General features: G+C 35.2%; 2 protein-coding genes across 3 annotated transcripts; one reads left to right on the forward strand and one right to left on the reverse strand.

Moving 5' to 3' along the window:
- Positions 1–6,904: 6,904 nt before the first annotated feature.
- Positions 6,905–7,981, reverse strand: LOC141830077 (uncharacterized). Its single transcript, XM_074717557.1, has one exon. The coding sequence runs from the start codon at positions 7,840–7,842 to the stop codon at positions 7,036–7,038; it is 807 nt and encodes a 268-aa protein (XP_074573658.1). The 5' UTR covers positions 7,843–7,981; the 3' UTR covers positions 6,905–7,035.
- A 5,886-nt stretch (positions 7,982–13,867) lies between these two features.
- LOC141829463 (protein phosphatase EYA-like) lies at positions 13,868–19,744 on the forward strand. Of its 2 annotated transcripts, none has more exons than XM_074716939.1 (6): positions 13,868–13,902; positions 14,894–15,114; positions 15,464–15,631; positions 16,764–16,857; positions 17,981–18,175; positions 19,075–19,744. In XM_074716939.1, exons 2-6 carry the CDS (start codon positions 14,902–14,904, stop codon positions 19,368–19,370), a joined length of 966 nt encoding a protein of 321 aa, XP_074573040.1. In that variant the 5' UTR covers positions 13,868–13,902; positions 14,894–14,901; the 3' UTR covers positions 19,371–19,744. The 2 variants fall into 2 exon arrangements, with proteins under 2 accessions (XP_074573040.1, XP_074573039.1); XM_074716938.1 differs by having other exon boundaries at positions 13,887–13,902; positions 14,886–15,114.
- Positions 19,745–23,013: the final 3,269 nt, after the last annotated feature.

Below are 23,013 nucleotides of genomic sequence, written 5' to 3' on the forward strand. Positions count from 1 at the left end.
TATAGGGTTTTGGATTTAGATTTAACCTGTTAAGTTGAGAACCCATTAGGAATCCTTTAAGCAAACAGTAATAGAAATTTTTCCTCTTCTTCACGGCGGATCGCGACTCTGCTTCTTCGCGATTCTCCTCCTTCTGCCCTGACACATGAACCGCAGGAGCTCGCTATCAGTGCCGACAACGAGGAGAGCTGTCGGCGGTGAGGACCTTCGATCGTCGAGCGGGAAGCTCACTGGGAGTTGATCGGAAGCGGGTCAAGTGGAGGCGGCGATCAACGCAGATAGGGAAGGATCAGATCTAAGGAAAACAATCGGTAAGCTTAAAGTATTAGTTGATTCTTGGTTGTGTTGGAGTTTTCTTAGATCATATGTAGAGCAACCCCCCGATTTTGAAAGTATAGACTACCCAAATCACGTTTATAAGCTTAAGAAGACATTATATGAGTTGAAATAAGCTCCTAGAGCTTGGTATGAGAGACTCTCAACCTTCTTAATCTCTAAGGGTTTTAGGAGAGGAACAATTGATCCAATTCTATTTATCAAATCTAAGGATAATGACATTTTTGTTGCCCAAGTTTGTGTTGATGATATCATTTTTAGGTCAACTAATGATGACTTCCTTTATGAGTTCATCAAACATATGGGAAATGAGTTTAAGATGAGCTTAGTTGGGGAGTTGACTTTCTTCTTAGGACTACAAGTCAAACAAACCAATGAAGGAACTCATGTTTATCAAACCAAATATGTCAAAGAAATTATAAAAAAATTTGGTTTGAAAAATGCTAAGGTAACATCTACTCCTATAGGAACAAATGCGAAGTTAGATAGTGACATTGAGGGAAAATGGTAGATTCAAAATAATATAGGAGTATGATTGGTAGCTTGTTACGTCTAACCGCTAGTAAGCAGGATATACTCTTTGTGGTAGGTGTGTGTGTAAGATACCAATCTTGTGCCAAAGAATCTCATCTCGTAGTAGTGAAAAGGATCTTAAGGTATGTCAAGGGGACACTCAATGTAGGTCTTTGGTATCCTAGAAATTAAAATTTTGACCTAGTTGGGTATACGAATTTTGATTATGCGGGATGCAAATTAGATAGAAAGAGTACTAGTGGTAGATGCCAATTTCTTGGATCCTCCCTAGTAAGTTGGAGTAGTAGAAAGTAACCATGTGTTGCTTTATTTGTTGAACGTTCAGAGATGAAGGGGCGTTGCCCCTTCATCTTCTGAAATAGAAGCTTTATCTACCGAAAGCTTCATCTTCTGGTGACTACGGTTGATGAAACGAAGGGGCAAAACCACCCCTTCGTCTTCCTTTTTTCTACTATATAAGGGTGAGAGAACATACCTGCTGTGGGTGTGGTTATTGCGTCCAAGTCGAAGCAAACAAAGAGGCAGCACTGTGGATTTGTTCCAGAGGTGCTGCACTGGAGAAGAAGAACACCAAGGAGGATTTGGTTTGAGAAACTTGAGAAGCTTTCCGGTTCGTGATCGCTCCTCCGAAGCAAGTAATCCCAGCGAGGCACGCTACACAGGTAAAACCAACATTGGTATCAGAGCAGTAGTATTACCTGTTATGTTTTCCACGATGGAAGAACAGAATAGAGAAATTGCAGTGATTTCTCTATTCTGCCAATTTTTTTCCTCTTTCGGCTCGTCTCTGGTTTGTCCGGCGACGCACTGAACAACGCTTCACAAGCATGGTTGTCCGCGTGACCACGTTACGCCGACGAGGAAGGATGGAAAATAGCCCGCCGGCTACTGTCGGCAGCTAGCGAGGACCTGGCGCCGATTTTCAACACGGTTAAACCTTGATCTGTTTGAGGTTTTGGCATGGGATGCTTCGTCTTCGGCACAGTTGACATTGGAAAAGGCGGCACAAGCAGGGAGGTCGGCGCAGGCGGCAACGCTAGTGCAGGTGGCAGGAGGAAGTGTAGCGTGATTTAGGGCACGCTGTGTGATTGGGAGTTCACGCTTTGTGCCCAATTAATTGGATTTAATTCGGCCGAAAGCTGCAAAAGGAAAGTAATTAAAAAAAATCTAATCAAATTTGTGGTTGCATAGATTCGAACTACTGGTCTCCATGGCAACCAAAAGTAGTGCTAACCACCAAATCCAAATGATCATATGTAAATAAATTAGTTTCATTTACATATTGATCAATTTGAATTGGGCTGTTCTATAAGAATTATATGGACTTTCTAATTAGATTAGTTCTAATAAAAACAAGGGAATTAATATGTCTGTTGACTGAAACTCTTTGAATAAAGGAAATTTATTTTTCTTTATTGCTTAAAATATCTTACTTAGATGTGAATTGAATTTAACCGCTTTTGTACTGGTTTGTCAGTTTTGTACTGACATTATTATTTTTAATTCCAGATGCCAAGGATCATTACCACCTTAACTCATCACGAAGTGCAACAGAACCAACTAAGGGAGGAATATTGATTAGTTCAATGGTGGATGACCTGACCTTTGAGTATGAACCATTACCCTCGGCTCATGCTGTTTGGACAACCCTTAAAGAGAGATACGGTGGAGTCAGTGTGAGCAAGCTTCGACAGCTGACGATTAAGTTTGACAATTGTAAAAAGTGCTCGAATGTTACCATGTAAAAAAAAATTTACATATAAGAGTTATCTTTCTCCCTGCCTATATAAAAGAAAGTAAATAATAATATTCTATTAATGAATTGAATGATTTCATAAAGAAGAAAAAGAAAATAAAATTTTATATATGTAAAATAATTATATTAGGGCTTCTTTGTCAAGTTCAAGTAGGTAAAATATACAAATTTTAAGATATATTTTATTAAATAAATATAATAATTATGTAAATTAATAAATCAGTGAGTTAGCCCTAATCAAGAAGATTGATCAATCAGCCTTCATGGAGAAGACTGATGAGTTAACTTTCATTGAAAAAATTGATCAGTTGATCTTTATCAGGAAGGTGAGTCAGCCTTTCAGCCTTCATCGAGAAGACTAATCAATCGGCCTTCATCGAAAAGGTTGATAAGTCAGTCTTCATGAAAAATTAATGAGTTGACCTTCATGCGTAGGAGGTCCACAACTCGGGTGGAGGAGTCGGCTCAATAATTGACACATCTTATGAAATCTATATTAATTAAGTTAAGGACTTGTCATGTGAACCCTTGTTTACCTTTGCATAGAGTTTATTTGAAGAGAAAGTATCCAATACCTTGCTAAAAAAATACATTTTGTAACATAAAAAATCTTATCCTAGAAAACATATCATCATCGACCGTACCTTCCTATAAATACTAATAATTTGAAATTAAAAAAAATAATTTGACAATTCTAAAACTTTTAGATTTTTTTTTAAAGATGAAGTCAATGATAAATTAGCATCTAATTTTTTCCCCTTTTTTCCTATAAAAAAAATAAAATTTATCATCCAATAGTCCTATATAGTCGGCTCCATAACCATATATAAAGAGGTAAATCAAGAAGTTGCATTTGACCACGATTTTTTTTCTACTATTCTGATTTCTGAACAGTATTATGGAGGAGATAAATATTTTTATTTATGTTTTATAAATTGTTGCATTTTGTTCTCGGTCTTTAATTGATAAATATTAAGCATCGGGAGATGAATTTGTTCCTTGTTCTCTCAAATTTTTAATTGCTAGGAAATGAGATAAAATAAATTAAAATCGTCCGTGAGTGCCATTAAAAGAAATATTAATTCTAGGTTTAAAATGAATTAAAAAATATCTACTTATATTACCTCTAATGGAAAGACAAACATGATGTCCGTGAGTGCGAATTTATTATAAAAAGATAATCCTGAAACCTAAACCAAAATGGGAAAAACTAAGGAGCAAAGCTCGTCACAAGCAACTCACTTCCATTCCTAAAATAACAACCCTAAAGCAAAATAATCCTTCGGAAATTTCTAAAAAAACCCATCATAATTTTATTTTTTTCCAAAAACACAATTTCAAAACATATCTTTTCCATCTTTCGGTTTTAAACTAAAGTAAAAAATAATTAAATCGAATCGAACTAAATTAAAAAAAACTTATTTATTTTATTCGTGATTCAGTCTACAAAATCAATGGATACTGTTTTGTATATAATTATCTTTTGGTGAAAAAGTAGTTTTTCATCCAACAATTAAAATATAGTTTTACATTTCTATATTTATTTTTTTTAAAATAAAAAAGATATTAAATTATTGATATTTTAGTAATCTATTTTAAAGTGAATTCAAATGGATTGATCTGTTAGGTCTTCGACCCATGCGAGTTGGTCTACAATGGACTTGAATTAACCTACGAGTTGAGAATTTTTTTTCTAAAATAAAAAATTTAATGAATTCATGAATTTAACCCACTTAATTTGCAACCAAATTTAAAATTTTTTAATATTTCAAATATATATATAAATAGATAAGTCCATGAGTATGACTTGCCTAATCAACAACCTACCTTGAATTGTATCATATTAGAAATTTTCTAATCTAACACACTCTCCCCTTTGACCACACTACTCATTTTCAATACACATTTGGACTTAGAGAAGTAAGGGGCGTTTGGTTTGGTCTTTTATCATTTTTATTTTTTTATTTTCTAAAGATTGTTGTTTGCTTTGTGTTTTCCAATCTCATTATCTGAAAAATGAGAAGTCATTTTCTAAGAAAATAAAAAATGACAAAATATCATGTTCTATAGAGAATGGAAACTGCGACTAACAAATAAAAAATACGAAAACGCGGCTATAGTAACGCCGCATGCCTTAACCCTGATCGCATAATTTTAAATTTCTTCCCGACGCCGCAACCTCATCGCATAACTTCTTTTCTCCCTCGACGTCGCAATCTCAGCGCACAACTCTTTTTCTCCCCCGACGCCGCAACCTCATCACACAACTCCTTTTCTTCCCAACGCTGCAACCTCCCCTACACGCGATCCCTTTCGACTTTCCCTTCCTCACGCAAGCAAGTCGACACCGCAGCCCTCCTCGTGGATCTTTTCCTCCACACGCGACGTCACAACCCTCTCCTTTCTCCTCAGGTCTGTTGACGCCACTCATCCCTCCTCCTCGCGATATAGTCGACATCAAGGTTTTATCACATTCTCCTCTATAGATTCCCAGACGACCTTAATTTTGTTGGATCCAGAGCAGAGGAACTTAGGTGCGACAACTCTCAGATAAAGTTGTGCATAAGTTCTATTTTTCCAATGGATTTGAATTTTATCGTAAGGTGTTAACAAATCAAACGTATTTTTAATTTTCTTTTCTAAAAAATAATATATTCTATCAAACACATTTTTTGTTTTCTAAAAATTTTCCAAACCAAACACCCCTAAAATTTTCTAAAAAATAAAGAAATTTATTTTTGTAAATAAAATATTTGAAATATTAAAACCACATCAATGACAATTATTCTAAAATAGTTTGAACCCTCCTGACCCAGAGTTCCAAATGTATTATTTACACTAAAAATGTTTAAACTCATATTAATTATATAAAATATTATTTTGTCTAACAAATCAATATCTCGTTAAGTCATATATATCTTCTCTATTTATTTTTACTCATGGAACTTGATAAAGATGGTATCAAACGGCTTAATTATAAAAATGAATCAAATTAAGACAGGAACAGAATCAAAATTTTCATATTAAGCGACAAAAGATGTATGTTTATCATCGCTCCCCATTTGCCCATCCCTCATTTGCCCCTCCATCGATATCCAATATCAACGGAATAGAATCCTCTATATTTTTTAAATAATTAACTAAAAAGTATATCATTTTTAAATTCTACCTGAATTTCTGTACGAGTTCAGAGAGTCGAGCAACTAAATGGATCGAACAAAACAAAAGAGGATCAAGTTAAATAAGATGGATAAACTATATCTCCAACACCGGCTGTAGAATTGAGTTATCTGTCCCTAAGATATAGCTGAGTTGATTAAGACGAAGTAAATTTGCAGAAGAAGAAAAAGTTCGAATCTCAATGAAATCGAACAATATCTTCTTCCGTCGTGACCAACTATAATTTCTCAATTTATCTCTTCATAGATGATCATAAAATCAATCGTGTAAAATTACTGAGGTGATAAATTCCAATCTCCTTTCAAAGGAGTTATCTGAGTTGAAATAATCCACATGGCAGTGGGCATTTTCATAACCAACTCACGTATTGACAAATTATGGCACCCAGTCAACCTCTGCCGTAGCAATCATTCCCTCGATAGCCATGTGATGCCATGTGGATTCCAATATCATTAATGCTCTCTCGGCCACCAGTATTTAACTCTAACAACTATTAGGTAGTATGTTTCAGTGGCCATCCATTTTTTTAAACAAGGACGAAACTAAAAGAAATCAAAATTAATGACGTCAAAGGTTTTATGAAGACTACATTACGGCACTCTAGCTAACTAATATGATTAGACACTAATCTAGATGATCAACTACCTAATGACTCAATCACATAACAAGAATCATTCAGTGAATTGACAGCTAATCACGTGCAGTATGCGCATCAACCACTACACTCGGTCCTCCACCTAAATTCAACCCTTTCCTCATAATTCCTCTAAAAAGTTATAATAATTGAGAATGCTAATCATTAGCAATATTGTGGAATATGTAGTGCGGCAGTATGGAAAGAGCAGACACGAGTGATGAAATAAAATTTGAAGGAGCAACAGCCAAATAAAAGCAATTTCGGCATTAAAAAAACAGTTAGGAATATTTATTTCATTCCTAGCAATAAATTTTATTGGCCCAGTGCATTGAACTACGTGCTTTCAATGCTTCCATACGAACAAACTCCTTCTCGCCACAAGAAGATGTTGTTTAAAACGATATGAAAAGATCTAATTAATAGCCCAATAAATGCATGTCAGAGTTGCATCATGCTGCGTATGAAAAACTACAAAAATTTATAAGCGTTGGAATAATTTTTTAGCGTTACGGCAAAAAACAATAATATCAACTGTGGGTTTAGGGGAAATAGTAATATGCGGAAAGTCGAGGGGTAAAACCGTCACTTGAACCTACCTCCGCCGGGGCCGGTTCGACGCTAGGGTGGCGATCTCGATCGCCGCCGGACTCCGATGGTGGACGGAGTTCACTGGGCTCCGAGGGTTTCCAGAGAGTCCCGGCTCCGTCGGGTGATTTCGTTGCCTCCCCTCCTGCCTGAAGTTGGCTAGTGGACTGAGGCAGACGGAGAACCCCGAGACAGGATGGTTCCCTGGGAACTGCTTCGAGGTTGGCCGCCGAGAAGAGGTGGTAGAGTACTCTTCATCGCCGAAGTCATTCTCGTACTCCGAACCGCGAAATGACCTCCGCGGGCGCCGCGATGGCGGCGCATCCTCCTCCGACTTCTTCTTGTGTTTTTTCTTACTCCGGCCGCGGATCAGCGCCGAGATCCATGAGCCCGAGGCTGGGGCAGGGGAATCCCCCAAATCGGTATCCGCCTTCCCCGATCTGTTGTGCCCGAATAGGGATTTCAAAATGGAGAACCTCTGCTTGCGGCGGCCGCTGCCGTTATCGAGATCGACGAGCGATCCGGCGCCGTTGGCCGCTCTGAAGGCGGGGCCGACCTGCGGGGTGCTGAAGAAGCGGTGCTGGAGGTGGACGCGAGCAGGGGAGGCCTCGAATCCGACGGATCGGCGGTGGGAAATGTAAGGAGAAGGGAATTGATGGGGCGGAGGAGCCTCCGCTGAAAAGTCGATGCGCTGGCAGGCGGTGTGGTGGGAAGAGAGCTCGTTCTGGGCGGCAATGAGGGCGAGAAGGCGCTCCTTGAGGCAAGAGGAGCAGACGCCGTCGCCGTACTCGTAAGGGTGGATCGTGCACTTCATCCCGAAGCCACAATAATTACCGGCGTCGCCCAACTGCTCGACCGCAGCCGGCCGCGGCCGCCACACCTCTCCGCTCCGGCCATCCAGGGCGCCGCACTTCAGAGAGAGAAAGGGGAAAGGTCGGCACTAATCTCCTCCGTTTACCGACCCGATCAAGTACATCTTAATATGCTCCTACAGCGGGTTATATAGTCAGCCTACGCGGTATAGCTGAGTTGGTTACGACGCAACATAGTTGCAGAAAAGGACAAAGATTTAAATTCTGATGAAGTCAGACAATACCCTTCTGCGTCGTTACAGAAAAGGACAAGGGTTCGAATACTGACGAAATCAGACAATACCTTCCTGCGTCGTGACCAACTGCAGTTTTTTGATTTACCTCCTTATAGATGATCGTGGGATCGATCATGTGGAGCAGCTAAGATGGCGGATTCCACCATTTGTAGAAGACAGTGAATTATATAGTCGGCAGCTTTGATGGACCTCACAGAAATTAATTTGGTGAGGTCTTTTAATCAAAAGTAAGATAATTTGTCTACTATTACTTTAATTATTTTTTTCATAAACTAAATGAAATTTTGACCTATGCAAAATGTTGACTTCCAACCAAATAATTGTATATTTCTATATATTTATTTTAAAATTTTAGAAGAATCACAATGATTTCATTATTTCAGAGCCAAAATATTTTAATTCGGCTGTGATTAATACTCACGTTCTGACCACATGAAGGTTGGGTAAATTTTGAATAAAAATCAGAAGATCCCTAATTGTCCAAGAAAAAGTATATATTTTTTTATTTATTATTAAAATAATATTTCATCTAATTCAATTTTTTATTTTTAAAATATTTTTATTTAAAATATTAATCAATATTATAATATTGAATATTTATGATCTTATTGTAATATAATATTAATCAATATTATAATATTAATTAGAGATGAAAACATCTAATAATTATGATTTATAATTTTTTTAATATAATTGATGGTGTTTTTTCTCTATTTATATCTTAGTTTTCTCTTTCCTTTGAGAAATGAGATTGTGATTCCTCTTCGATGTCATATAGATTAGATTATATCAATTGAGGGGTCGAAGTTGTTGAAGGGCTCCCTCTGACGATCAAGTCAACGACTGACTAAGTTGAGAAACTCACGAGAGGAAGAAGACGGATAAGATTAACTTTTACATGAGCATACCTTCATTTATCTTCTTGCCGCCTTATATAGTCACAGAGATAGAAATCTACATGCCACCACGCAAATCCTGAGCGGATTATGTGGACGACTGCACAAGCGAAGCGTCAACCATCATCCATCTACAAAAGCATATTATTGCTCCAGAAGCGACAACCACTAGTTCGTACTTTTGTCATTGTTTAATCATTAGCCCAACCTCGTTTTCTAAGTAGACAACCTTGTTGGAGTCGGGTCTTCGTGAGAGGCTGTGGGTATTGAGACTATAAAGGGTTGCCTGTTCGACCAACCCTTTTCCTTGCCTGAGAGTCACTAGGGCATTGGCTCAGCCCATAGAGCCTTGGTGTGGTCTAGTCTTGACAGAGTCATCTCGGTCGGTCAATAATATTAATTGATATTATTTAGAGATCAATTCTTTATACTTTAATAGATATAATTGGTAACTATTAAAATATGATATCGATTAGAAAGGAAACATTTAGGTTGCATCAACTAAATATTACAAGTGCTTTGACTGTAGTGGACACGAATATTTTTAAAAATAAAAATGAGTTAAGAGAAAATAGAACAGTGTTGCAATAATAAACGAAAACAAATACCTTTTGAATTTCAATAAAAAAAGTGATATTTTAAAATTATTTGACGGCAGGGATTGCTGTGTGCGACGACATAGTCACGGACCAGCCCCACTGCACGAAGCATTTCTCGCATTAAATTAATGTTTATTTATTTATTTATTAAAAAATATTGATCATTTTCCAATCTTAGAAATTATTTTGTTTTAAAAAATGTTTGCAGTCTAGCCCCTGACGACGACGAAGGATTATACGTAAATGGCGAGAAGTGAGGATTTTTGCCCTTATTATATGTAAAAAAAATAAATAATAATAATTCCAGTTAGTCGTATTGACTTAATTTCTGTGATGATCGGCGCCGGATTACGATTTTCATTTAAAGAAAAATTCCTACAAATATACCGTAGTTAGAGATCGAACTGTGAGTGTCTAGATAACAATCTAGATGTCTTACCGCAGCACCATGGCCCCAGGGATGCCTTTATTATATGTAAATGAATATATGTATATGTATCTGTAAAATTAAATATCTACTTACTATAGTCAACTAAAATTCGACATTTTAGTGAACCGTGAAGGTAGTTTTTGAGATTTTTTTATTTCATACCTAACTTTCATATATTAAAATCATACAGAGTATCCTAAATTTATTGTTCTCAGATTAAGTTACCAAATTTAGATCTAAAAGCATGAATTCATTAAGAAGATTTGTAGGAGTATATTGATTTTGATTTGAAATGATTCAAAATTTTCTAGGTCTATCGTCAATTTCGGACAGAATTAATTATGAACCTATATTTTTCAAAAATTTAAAATTTTTTATCTATATCTATATATATATAAAAACAGAGTTGTCTGTCTAAAAATTTTCCGCCTAAACATCATTTTAATAAATAGACATATTTATCTATATGGAAACAAACTTACATCGCTATAATTGATTGATAATACAACTTTTCATCCATATTAATACCACATATTTTTAAATACATTTTAATTCATATTAAGCATAAACTTTAATGCTCAAATTATTATTATTAAATAATAAAATATAGATTCCTAATATATTGAATAACTTTAATGGTAAAAATAAAATTTTTCATCCATATTAATACCATAGATTTTTAAATGTATTTTAATTCATATTAAGCATAAACTTTAATGTTCGAATTATTATTATTAAATAATAAAATATAGATTCCTAATATTGAATAACTTTAATGGTAAAAATATAACTTTTCATTCATATTAATACCACAGATTTTTAAATGCATTTTAATCCATATTAAGCATAAACTTTAATGCTCGAATTATTATTATTAAATGGTAAAACACAGATTCCTAATATATTGAATAACTTTAATGGTAAAAAATACCATATGTTACAAATGAGGGTGAGGTTGCATACACTCTATAAATTAGGATTGCAATATATTCATTCACTCACTTTAGGCTGAAATAAAAAAATGGCTCCTCTGTTTAATCTCATCCGAGAGGTTAACCCTTCGAAAATGCAATGGGCGTTGAAACTCCGATTAGTTCGTTGTTACGATCTACCTGCATATGGAAACAATGGAGATTTTAGCTTGGAGTGTGTCTTTCATGATAAAGAGGTTGTATATTTTTTTTACGTATATATCTGATTACTGTTAGAAAATATAAATTAAATATTTACTCTTTCTATATATTTGTAGAGTGAACGCATCCATGGAACAATAAAACGCCCGATCATAGAGAGAGTGAAACTCATTCTCAAAGAAGGTCATGTATTTGCCATAAAAAATATCATTGTTGCAGAGAATCGAATGAAGTATAAGACAACAACAAATAAATACAAGATTAATTTTATTGCAAAAACTCATGTATGCGAAATTTTTGATGATACATTTCCATCGATGATATATGAATTCAAGTCTTTTAGGAGACTCTCCTCAAAGTAAAGAATTTGGTGGTCGTCTTACAAAGCTTCTTGATTTTGTCTTAGAAGATTCGGTATTTTAATTTTGAAAGTAAGTATTGTTTTATTTTTCTTTTAATTTGTGGAGAGACTTTGTCAATGACATCATGATATCTTACATCTATTATTTTAATACAATTTAACTTATTTGTATTTTAATGATTTATTCAAACACTCATACTTACTAATTTTAATTGTTAATTATATAAAATAACATCCCGTGCATTGCACGGGTGAATTACTAGTTTTTTTAAACAAAGAAGTTAATGATATTGATTAGTAAATATCATTATCTTATATCTTATAATGAGTTTATGACGAACTTTATCAAGTCTTTATAAATTTAAAAATTTACTATTCTAAATTTACACTAATAAATTAAAATATGATGACATAGATATATCAAGGCAGCTTATGGGAGTACACTGATTTTGATTCAAAATTTTCTAAATTCTTCGGTCTATTTAAGACTTATTTGAAAATTTAAAAATTTAATATTTTTTAATTAGAAAAGTTCTAGAAATTTATTAGTGGTGTTCGTATTATTATTATCTTATGTCTTATAATGAGTTTGTGATAAATTTTATCAAATTTTTATAAATTTAAAAATTTACTGTTCTTAATTTATGATGTCGAATTTAGATTTGACGACATAAATACATTAAAAAGGTTTCCAGAAGTATATTAATTTTTATTTGAAATGGTTAATTCTTTTAGATCCATCAACTAATTTTTATAAACCTACATGATTTAAAAATTAAAAAATTTGATATTTTTCTAACTAAGGAGTTTTAGGAACTGAATGATGGTATTAATTAGTGACTAATATAATATTATCCTAGGTTTTATAATAAATTTTATCAAATCTTCACAAGTTTAAAAATATACTATTTTTGATTTACGTCGTCAAATTTAGATTGGAAGACATAAATGCATTAAAGAGATTTTCAAAAGTATAATAATTTTAATTTTAAATAAATTTATAAATAGACAGAGTAAAAATTAAAAAATGCACACTCAATTCTATATAATTAATTCATGAAAGATGGAAGAGCGGTATAATAGGAATGCGTTGATTTTGATATTATCAAAGTTAGGTATGCGAATGAGAAATTCTATACCCTCGGGATATGATTGAATTGGTTATTGTAGCCATCGGGGTATAACTGAGTTGGTTAAGAAGTAAAATGCAAAGAGAAAGGTTCGAATCATTGATCAGGCATACCGCATCGTGATCAACTGCAGTTTCTCGATTTACCTCATCACACATGGTCGAGACCGACCGTGTGAAGCCACTAAGATGACGGATTCCACTTTTTTGCAGAAGAGTTGGTTATTGTAAGACTAACTTGTTGAAGTAAGCAAGGGTCGAATTTCGATAAAGTCGAGACAATGCTCTCCCATAGTAGTTAATTACAGCTTCCTGATTTACATTCTCATAGATGGTTATGTGACTGACTATATGGGACCGGGGTGACGGATTCCACCTTTTGCCTAAGCGAATGAAAAATTCCATAACCTGGTTCAGTAAAATGTTGAGTAAAATATAACTAAATGAGTATTTAAAGTAAATTTTTAATAAAATGAATAACTATTAAACCGTTCGGTAACCGTTCAAAATAGGAAAAAATAACACCATGCTTTATATGGTAACTGAAAAATTATTCTTATTATTTTTAATTATAATTTTTAATATATATATATACTTTATTAAAAAAAGAATTCAACTAAACAATACCTAATAGTTTAACATTTATTTTCCCGTTAGAATTCGAGCCGTTTCCATCCTCGCTTATCCGAATAATAGACGCTCAATCCAACGGCGAATACAGCCAGCCCGACGAAACGGGCGGCCAGATGCGATTGGGCGGTGGAGGATGAGCAGTGGAAGTCACAGTGGGGTCCATCTATGTGTATCTCGATATGGGCCTTTATTGGGCTCATTCAATTGCCGTCAGGCCCACTTCCTGCGATCACATGTTCTGCTGCCGCCTGACAGGGCATTCCTGCGACCGCAGGTGATGGGAAAAGAACGCGATTGTTTGTGCTTCAAGATTCGGATTATCACCCTTTGGACGGTTAGGATGCGTGGTTCGCAATCTGCGACTTCCGGCGCCGGTCCGGGGTGAATGTTCTCTAGGAACTTCCAACGATGGGACCCATCCGTTCAGTTTTCTAGTGGTGCCACGTGTGACGGAATCGGTGCTCGGCGTTCCGTCCATGGCAGTGGATCCCCATCATGAGACGGGAGAAATATCGAACGACTATAAATCAGTGTCTGTCTTTCACACCGAGGAATCCAACGCGACGAGGAGCAATCGAGGTCAAGGTGTGGATTTCTACTCTAAATTCACCAGTTTGATTGATCTCTTTCTTCTTACCAAATGCTGGAACGTAGGAATGCTTGTTTCGATTTGCTTTATTGGATCTTGGTTACTTTAACTGTTGAACTACTAATTGCAAATACTTTGTAGTTATCGCTTTTGTTCCTTCGATTTCCCCCTTCGTCGATGTGTTTTTAGATGAGATATATCCTGCAGACCTCTGTTACCTCTTTTATCTACTAAGAGGCAAAGATTGTTTTGATGGAATTCGGAAAAACATTGACCGGAAGCTTCTTTTCGTGTTTCTAACTTATGGATTTGGATTCAATGAACAATCTTCGTCGATGATTAAGTGAGAGAATCACTCCTAACTGTAGCGATTGATTGTAATGACGATAAAAGTTTCGCTTTTGCGATTTTAGTTTAAAAAAGGGGACTTTTTATGAGATGACACCTGTATAAAATGGTTTTTTGGCACAAGAATCACCAGCTTGCCTCCATACTGGTGAATAAAATCTTACTTTGGGATTTGCCTTTCATAGACGCCGGCTTTCCAAGTCAATCGAGTCGGAAAAAAAAAATCAAAAGTATAATCTGGATGCTAGTTGGGAATTTTAACTTCTTTTGGAAAGGAAAAAGGGAAGGGAAAGAGAAATGGGAGTCAAAGAGCAAAAACAATTTCAATTTAAGCAGATTCAAGTTGCAGCCATAGGAGTTCTGATTTGAAATTTTAAGGTCCATTTACTCCGAAGGATAGAAAAGTGAATGGATGGAAATGTAAAAAAAAATGAGTGGATGTAAAGAGAAGCACCCAATGGAGTAAAGGGACCCTTAGTCTCAGGATAGTTATCTATTTCACACTCCAATGCTTCTTTTATTTGGAGCTTGTGTTATTTTTCTTTCTCTCTCTTTTTTCTTTTCATTCTTCTTTTGTTATTTCTGAATGTTTATTCTCCAAATGCTACAACTGAATACCAACATTGATTAGGAAAACAGGTGGAATAATGGATAAGAAAGTCTGTAAGGCGGCTGTTGAGCCCATGACAATTTATGTGTGGGACATGGATGAGACGCTTATACTTCTGAAGTCCTTATTAGATGGAAAATATTCCGGGGTTTTTAATGGTGTGAAGGATGCAAGAAAGGGTGTTGAAATTGGCAAGCAATGGGAGAAACACATTCTTAACATTTGCGATGAATGCTTCTTCTACAAAGAGGTTAGTTTGCTAAAGCTACTCCCACCCTTGTTTGTTATGTTCTATAGGCCTTTCTATCTCTCTGGGTGGGCTTTCAAACAGGATAGAACCTTTTATTTTCCTTTCAGAGTGCTATACCAATTAACTCGCTGTTCCTCCAAATGTTTTGTGTCACACATTTTGATGAATGTTGGAACTGCATAAATCCAAGATAATTTAGTAATTTTAATTGCATAACAGTCTTGCTCAATGTTATCTTCAAATTAACATGTTAGACATGTGAATCATATCTACAAGTAGATTAAATATTTCACTGTCTGGATGTCCCTTGCATTTGCTGCTATCTATTTACCTGTGCATTGCCTTGCAGATTGAGAAAAACAACGAACCATTTCTTGATTCTTTGATTGAATATGATGATGGACGGGACCTATCTGATTATGACTTCAAGAATGATGGATTTAGTTTTCCTTATGATGATTCCAATAAAAGAAAACTCGCATATCGACATCGTTCAATTGCAGAGAAGTACTCACAGGTGCGGATAGAACATAACTTTTATGTTTCAATCTTTCCCATGAGAAGCAATAATGTGTTTCTTACAACAGCAATGCCTATGTGAGTGCCTAATGCCCAATATCTCTTCTTGATTGCACATCTTTTTAATATTTTCATGTCATTATTTATTTACCTTTGAAAGGTCAGGATTGCCCAATCATTTGTTCATCCAACTTCTTCTCTAAATTCTTTTTGGCCCTTTAAATTGACAAATGCTACGGTGTACATGGGCCTATATATCCCTTTCAAAATTTTGGAAGCCCATACCAATTTTGGCATGGAACCGTCTTTGTCTCTTTGAGATCCAACCATGCTTATATCAATTTCTAGGTTACTATGAAATAAGTCCGGACCTTCATGCCGCTTGGCTTTTCTCAATAACCTTTCCAAAATTCCAAATAGATACAAATATATATGTGTGTGTCAGGGGTGAGTATTCGGTTAAAACCGAACCGAACCGAACCGAATAAACCGAAAACCGAATAAACCGATTTTTTTTAACTAACCGAACCGACCGAATTTCTCAATAAAAACCGAACAAACCGAACCGATATTTTATCGGTTAATTCGGTTTTCGACCGAATTAACCGATTTTTTTTAAATATTATAAAAATTTTATTAATAAATTAGAGATTTATATATTTATTTACTTAAAATTTATAAATTATTTTTTAATTTAATTAATTCGGTTTATTCGGTTTAACCGAATAAGAAAATTTAAAATCGAAACCGAACCGAATTAACCGAATTTTAAAAAAAAAATAATCGAACTTCCGAAATAACCGAACCGAATTAAAAATTCGGTTCGTGTTTATTCGGTTTAACCGAATTTTTGCTCACCCCTATGTGTGTGTGTGTGTGTGGGGGGGGGGGGGGGCGCACCTACTGAATAATGTGATTAAGTTTTCCTATCTTTTCTATATGAAAGATTATGTTTTTCAGCAGTGGAATTACATGAGTTATACTGCATTGACTTTCTCTTATCAGTTTTAGATGCATAATGATTTTCCTCCCTTTTTTAAGTGACATGTTTAAATTTGTAATCCTGGATTTTGGTTTGGACTTACAATTGTTGTTAAATCTTATTCTTTGTTTATTGGTTAATGCTTCAGGGTTTACCTAAGTTACTTGACCAACACTTGATTAAACACTGGAATGATCTATACAACTTGACTGATTGCTATACAGATGGATGGCTTTCTTCAGGTAGATGCTTTGACTAATACCTATTCACTTGGTCTTGATTTTAAGATTCCCTTATGATAGATCACCTATAATATTAGGCCTACATCCTTCATCCATGACACAGTACTAATATTTGTTTCTAGGACATTCTACTCACTTGCATTTTAACTAGATTTGTACTTAGTGTTGTATTAGTACCTGTTTCATAATAATCATTATCTACAGGAATCAAACATAAACTTAAATCTTGGACTTGATGCCATTAGGGTATGTGCCTTTCCTTTGCTATTGCACAAATAACTCATAGAGGACAAATAACTTTGCTATTTGCATTAGGGGACTTGTCAAATCCTACATTGTAAACAGGAATTCTCCTAACATTTAAACATTTAAGAAAAATCACTTATATGATTTTGTTGTTACATCCTTAATAGCAAACTCATAGGCATAGCATGATGGAAGAAGGTGAGTAGCATTGCACTTTCTTGAACTGTATAAAAAAATGTTGGGCGCTTCAATGTAGAGTCCTAGAATTTATTGCTAAAGTTCTTTTTACATAGAGCAATGTTAGCTGAGTTTTATAACCATGCACTATAACTAAGTTAGCTGAGCTAGAATTTATTGCTAAAGCTCTTTTTACATAGAGCAATGTTAGCTGAGCTTTATAACCATGCGCTGTAACTAAGTTATTTGAGCTATAATTTATTGCTAAAGTTCTTTTTACATAGAGCAATGTTAGATGAGCTTTATAACCATGCGCTATAACTAAGTTATGCACAATAGATTTACCAGTATTCTAGTTGCCTTTAGGAATTTATATGAAATCTTGGCGATTGAGGTGTAGTATATCTTTTGCAACACTAATTATTTGTCCTAACTTCAAGTTTAAGGACTTGGGTAAATCAGTATATTTTAAGGTCATCTAAAACTTGATAAGAAAAAATATTGCTGTTGGATAAGTTATTTCCTACTGATTAACTGCTGAATTTCTAACTTACATGCTCCGATATAAACATTTTTCAAGTATTTACTGCAGGCCCTTAGACCATTACATATCTCCTTATATATTATGCGGTTCTATTTCCTGATGTCTTCTCTTTGCTGTGTTTTTTTGATTGCTTGGTAAATTTCAATTTTGTTGCAGCGCATTCTCTCTTGGAACAAAGTTTGGGCAAAACTAACTCAGCAGAAACTGGCATTCAAACTGACTTGAATCCGGCTGGTTCCAGTACTAACAAAGGCAAAAGTGTGAATGTCCTTGTTACTTCAGGATCGCTGATTCCTAGTCTTGCCAAATGTTTGCTTTACAGATTGGACGATGTTATCCCTGCTAAAAATGGTTTGTCTTTTCTCATCATTAGTCCTTATTTATTGCCTTTTTATGGCAGTCTTGAATCAATCCATGCCATAGATCTATTTTGAAGCTTGCATGCGTGCTCCTCCAGAAGCACACACAATAATGACTGGTAGAGATCGATTAGTAGCATATTCGATCAAATGAGTAATTTTCTCGCTTACTACGGATCCCATTCTACCCCCATAAACTGAAAATCCATAACGCCAATAGCTACGGGAATACCATTTAGTTGACCTATGCCTGTTTGAACAATTTCAGTTAAATCTATCTTTCTTTGTTAAGAATCGATACGATCTATATGATGACAATGCTGCAGTTGTCATTGATCAAGAAGAAAATCCAAAAGGAACTTGGGTTTTTGGTGCGATCGCTCGGGAATTGAGACAGTTGAATTTTCCTGAGGTATTATAAATAATACTAAATGAGACTGATATATCTATCAACATCTAAAATAAGATATATCAGAACATCTAAAATAGATCAAATTTAGTAGAGTAGTAGATGGTATCTCACGCATATACTTTTTTTTATAATATTAAAAATTAAACAAAATAAATAAAAAAATGAAAGAAAATAAAACAAACAAAAAAGACAACATGTTAATTATATCAAAATTAGAAGACACCAATAATTATAGTTCGCCATGGGTAGGGACACTATTTCTAATATAATAACTTCTATAAGAAATGCTGACATGGATTTTGAAGGAAGCAATGTGTACATAAATATGTCAATGCAGATTTTTTTTTTTCTAATTTAAATAGCCATTCTTTTAGTCATGCAATTTGTTTAATTACTGTATTGGTGTTCCTCTTTTATACAACGAGCAGAACAAATATTTTCTTTCCGATAACTGATGAAGCTATTTTTCACTCCTCCAGTTTACAGCTCATGGGAAGTAGGGAAGCTTCAGTGTTTTTCATGGATCAAAGAGCGGTTTAGGGGCCTGAATGTTTGCTTCTGCGCGATCGGAGACGGGCCAGAAGAATGTGCAGCTGCAGAAACAATGAGATGGCCATTTATCAAAATAGAACTGCGACCTAGTAGCCCTTATAGGTTCCCAGGTCTTACTATGAAAATGGTTCAGAGTCGAATAGATGCAATTTACGGACTACCTGATGACGAAGTGGAGGATATTTTTGCTGTAGAAGATGAAGTGGAAGACATGACAGACTGAAGAGCACTCCTTGCAGCTCAAGAGCTAGTAAAAATTCTTGTGATCCTTTCAGTTGCTAATTCTCTCGCAGAATTAGGCCCTTCTACTTTACATTGTCATTGTCGACTTGAATGAATGAACGGACGGCAGAATTACAAGCTTCTTCATGCAGGAATTCTGTTGGAGTGCTTCTTGTATATAGACATCATGCCATCGTGCCCAAAGCATATTTGTACTTGATTTTTCATTCTTTGGTGAATGATGCATATGGCCACTTGTAGTATTAAGGAAGTTGTCTTCCTTTTCTTCTGTGTTATGTATGTGTGTTTAAGTTGTTGGAAATATTTGTCCAACAGAATAAAATTTCAGGATTTAAATTTTGACTTATTTGATCTGTAGAGATGACTTTGATTTGTCGTTGAGCTAGATTGGGTAGGTCGAGTTGTTAGGGAAGGCTGACTGTTTGGTATGGTTAGGGGTGTTAATTCGAATGGGTCGGATATTCAAGTTGAAACAAGGATATTATAAAAAATTTCAATTTGAAATCCGATTTCGAACTCAAATTTTTTTAATAAATTTTCACTTTTCTTATTATTTATATAAAACATGTTAATTTTTAAAATAAAATTTAATTTAATTTTAAAAAAAAATCTTAAAATTTAAATTCAGGTCAATTCAACTTCAAAATCCTCAACCTGAATTTGAAAATCCCCATATTTTTACGGGCCAACAGGTCGGGTTCATTTTTGACACCCCTAGGTATGGTCGAGCTACAAAGGAAGGCTAAGTTGCTAGATTAGCCAAGTGGTTGTGTTGCTGAATGGGCAAGCGGATGAGGGGTCTGAGTGGGTTGAGCAAGTCAAGTGGGTTGAATAGCCCGAGCTGTTGAGAGATCGGGCAGGGAGAGTGAGCAACATTGTCGAACTATCAAGTCCGAAGCCCAGGTAGGGAGGTGCTAAGCTGGAAGGTAAAGGCGCTGAGAGCATCCGCAACGTACGTGGCGTTGTAATGCCATGGGCTCCACTGCCACATAGTAGTCGATCAGGTGATCGACTACCACACATGGTGATCGATCACCTGATCGACTACCACACATGGTGGTCGACCAGCTGGTCGACCAACATGTGTGGTAGTAGCCCAGCCACGTGGTAGTCGATCAGGTGATCGACTACCACACATGGTGATCGATCGCCTGATCGACTACTACCACCTGATTGTGAAAAAAAATTTAAAAAAAATGCATGGCCCACCACTGTCACCGATTAACGCGTTCAGAACTCTGAACGCGTTAAATACCTCACTCCTCCCTTGCTCCTCCACGTCCTTTCCTCGCTCCTCCACGTCCGCTGTTAACGCACGATTAACAGCGCGTTGCGGATGCTCTGAGTGGGTTGGGTCGTTGGACTGAGGCAAAGCTACCAAGCGAGGTGTGTTGAGCATTAAAAATGTATACTGAGAGCACTGTCGGGATGAAAGTACTTTTTTATTTATACTCGAGTCAAGCTAAGATAAATTGAGTTCTAATCAAGCTTTCCCCTAAGCATGCTATCTCAGCTTAGGTCGGATCTTGTTTTGAAAAGATTCATGAATATCAATTACTAGACTGAGTTTTTGGATGCACGTAATATGATCAGTTAACTTTCTTATAATAACTTAGCTTCAAGAAATTATATCAATTTAAATATCCTTCAATCAGATTTTAGAACATGTTAATGATAAGGAATGACAAAAATATATTTTTCATAAAGGGATGAGATCTAAGTCTCAAGGTAAAAGATAAACAGTACCTCAAGATGATATTACACTAGACAATATCATTTGAGAAGCAACAAGATTTTTCACTCCCCATAGCATGATTGATAACTAACAATGAGATATTTCTTCCCCTTATAAATAGTTAATTTTGTAGAATAGTTACAAATCATCTAATGAGCTCTAAACAGAATAGTTACAAATCCTTTAAAGACTTTTTTTTTGGGTCACATATAAGAGAATAATATTAAATGAGTTCTAAATACTTATATTAATCTTAGTTGCCCATAATCAACTTCATTACCAAAGACAACCTTCCTATATACAATAAGGTATTATTTCACGACATATATAAATTAACAACTATACTATACTGTCGGTGAGCATACATATTGAATATGATACTACATTATGAGGTTTTGTGTTAATTTATTACTTTCAGCATTTTCACTATCGATTCGACTAACTGTCAATTTGATAATTAATTTGGGCTTTGAACCGTAATTGGCTTGGCCCTACTAGATCAGTTGTGGTTTGGGCTCGCCAACCCGGATCAATGAGTAATTGATGGGTTACGAGTCCGGGCTAGGTATATTTGGAATGAAATTAAATAGCTGGCAAACTCGTAAATTAGGGCATATGTCAGCATGAAAATCAATTGTGCTCGACATGATCGATTGCAAAATAAATTATGTGATGCTCAATTAATAAAATAAAATTCGAACATCTAAATTATAAAAAATATAAAATTTAATTTCATCGAGCATTAGATGCCTTAACTACAAAGACTCCGATAACTTTTACATTGCAGAAGAGAATTCTAAGTCAACATTAAACTGATTGACTCATTTATAAATCATTTTTCTTGAAAAAGATAAATCGATAATAGAATATAACAACTTTCCTTAAATTTTTTTTTTCTTTCAATTTTAAAGTTCCCTTGGTCAAGAAGGAAAACAAAAAGGAAAAAAAATTTAAAAATTTCAAACGTTTCCCCTCGTTCAAAATCACAGCCGCACCGTCACGGCGGACGGCCCACGCGGTCCTTTCCTTCGTCTTCATGTGACTGTGTTTCAACCCACTTAATACCCAACCTCGTAATTCCAAACATGCACGTGGAGCCCAATAAACTAAACAGCTGGCGCTGTCTGCTAGAAGATCGAAATTCCGCGGTAAATCGTTCTAATCATATTTGACGGAACAACCATTTATTTTTCAAAATTACTAAACAAGGCCCCTTAAACTTATATTCCTAATTTACCCTTCACTCTTTCTCCGCGATAATTTGTTAAGTACCATGGATGGATTAGGTTCCTCTTCTTACACTCCAACCCTCCAATAATTCACTTCATAAATATTATATCCATTCAAAGCCTTAAAAATCAATTAGTATAAGAATACTAAGTTCCAAAATTAAAAATTTTCATCATTTTTTTAATTGTTAGAATTCCTCTTTAAGGGCATCCACAATGGGAGATATTTGGAGGGGATATTTTGAAAAATATCCCCATGCACCAAATATCTCCCATTGGAGGGGGGACACTGATCTGTGATTTGAAATCACGGGGCAAAGAGTTTTGCCCGGTGATTTCAAATATTTTATTATAAAAAATTATATATAATAATTAAAAGTAAATAAAAAAAAGGAGGCTAGAGAGGCTAGAGAAGTTAGGAAAGTGAGATAATGGGAATAGATGGGACCCATAAATATTTGATTTGTGGGATATTTAATTGTGAAAGTTGGGATATTTGAGGAAGGAGATATTTGGTTGATGATGTGGATGTGAGACCACATATACTTGGATGAAATATCTCCATCCATTGTGGATGTCTTTAATTAATTTTCATGGGCATTAAATTAAGGTGAGAAATAAAAATGTGGTTAAATATGACTAGTCAGGATTTGGTAAAC

Source organism: Curcuma longa, chromosome 5, assembly GCF_044706935.1.
Source record: "Curcuma longa cultivar G26 ecotype Majalengka, Jawa Barat chromosome 5, ITB_CL_G26_1.1, whole genome shotgun sequence".
In the NCBI taxonomy this organism is placed as follows: Eukaryota; Viridiplantae; Streptophyta; class Magnoliopsida; order Zingiberales; family Zingiberaceae; genus Curcuma; species Curcuma longa.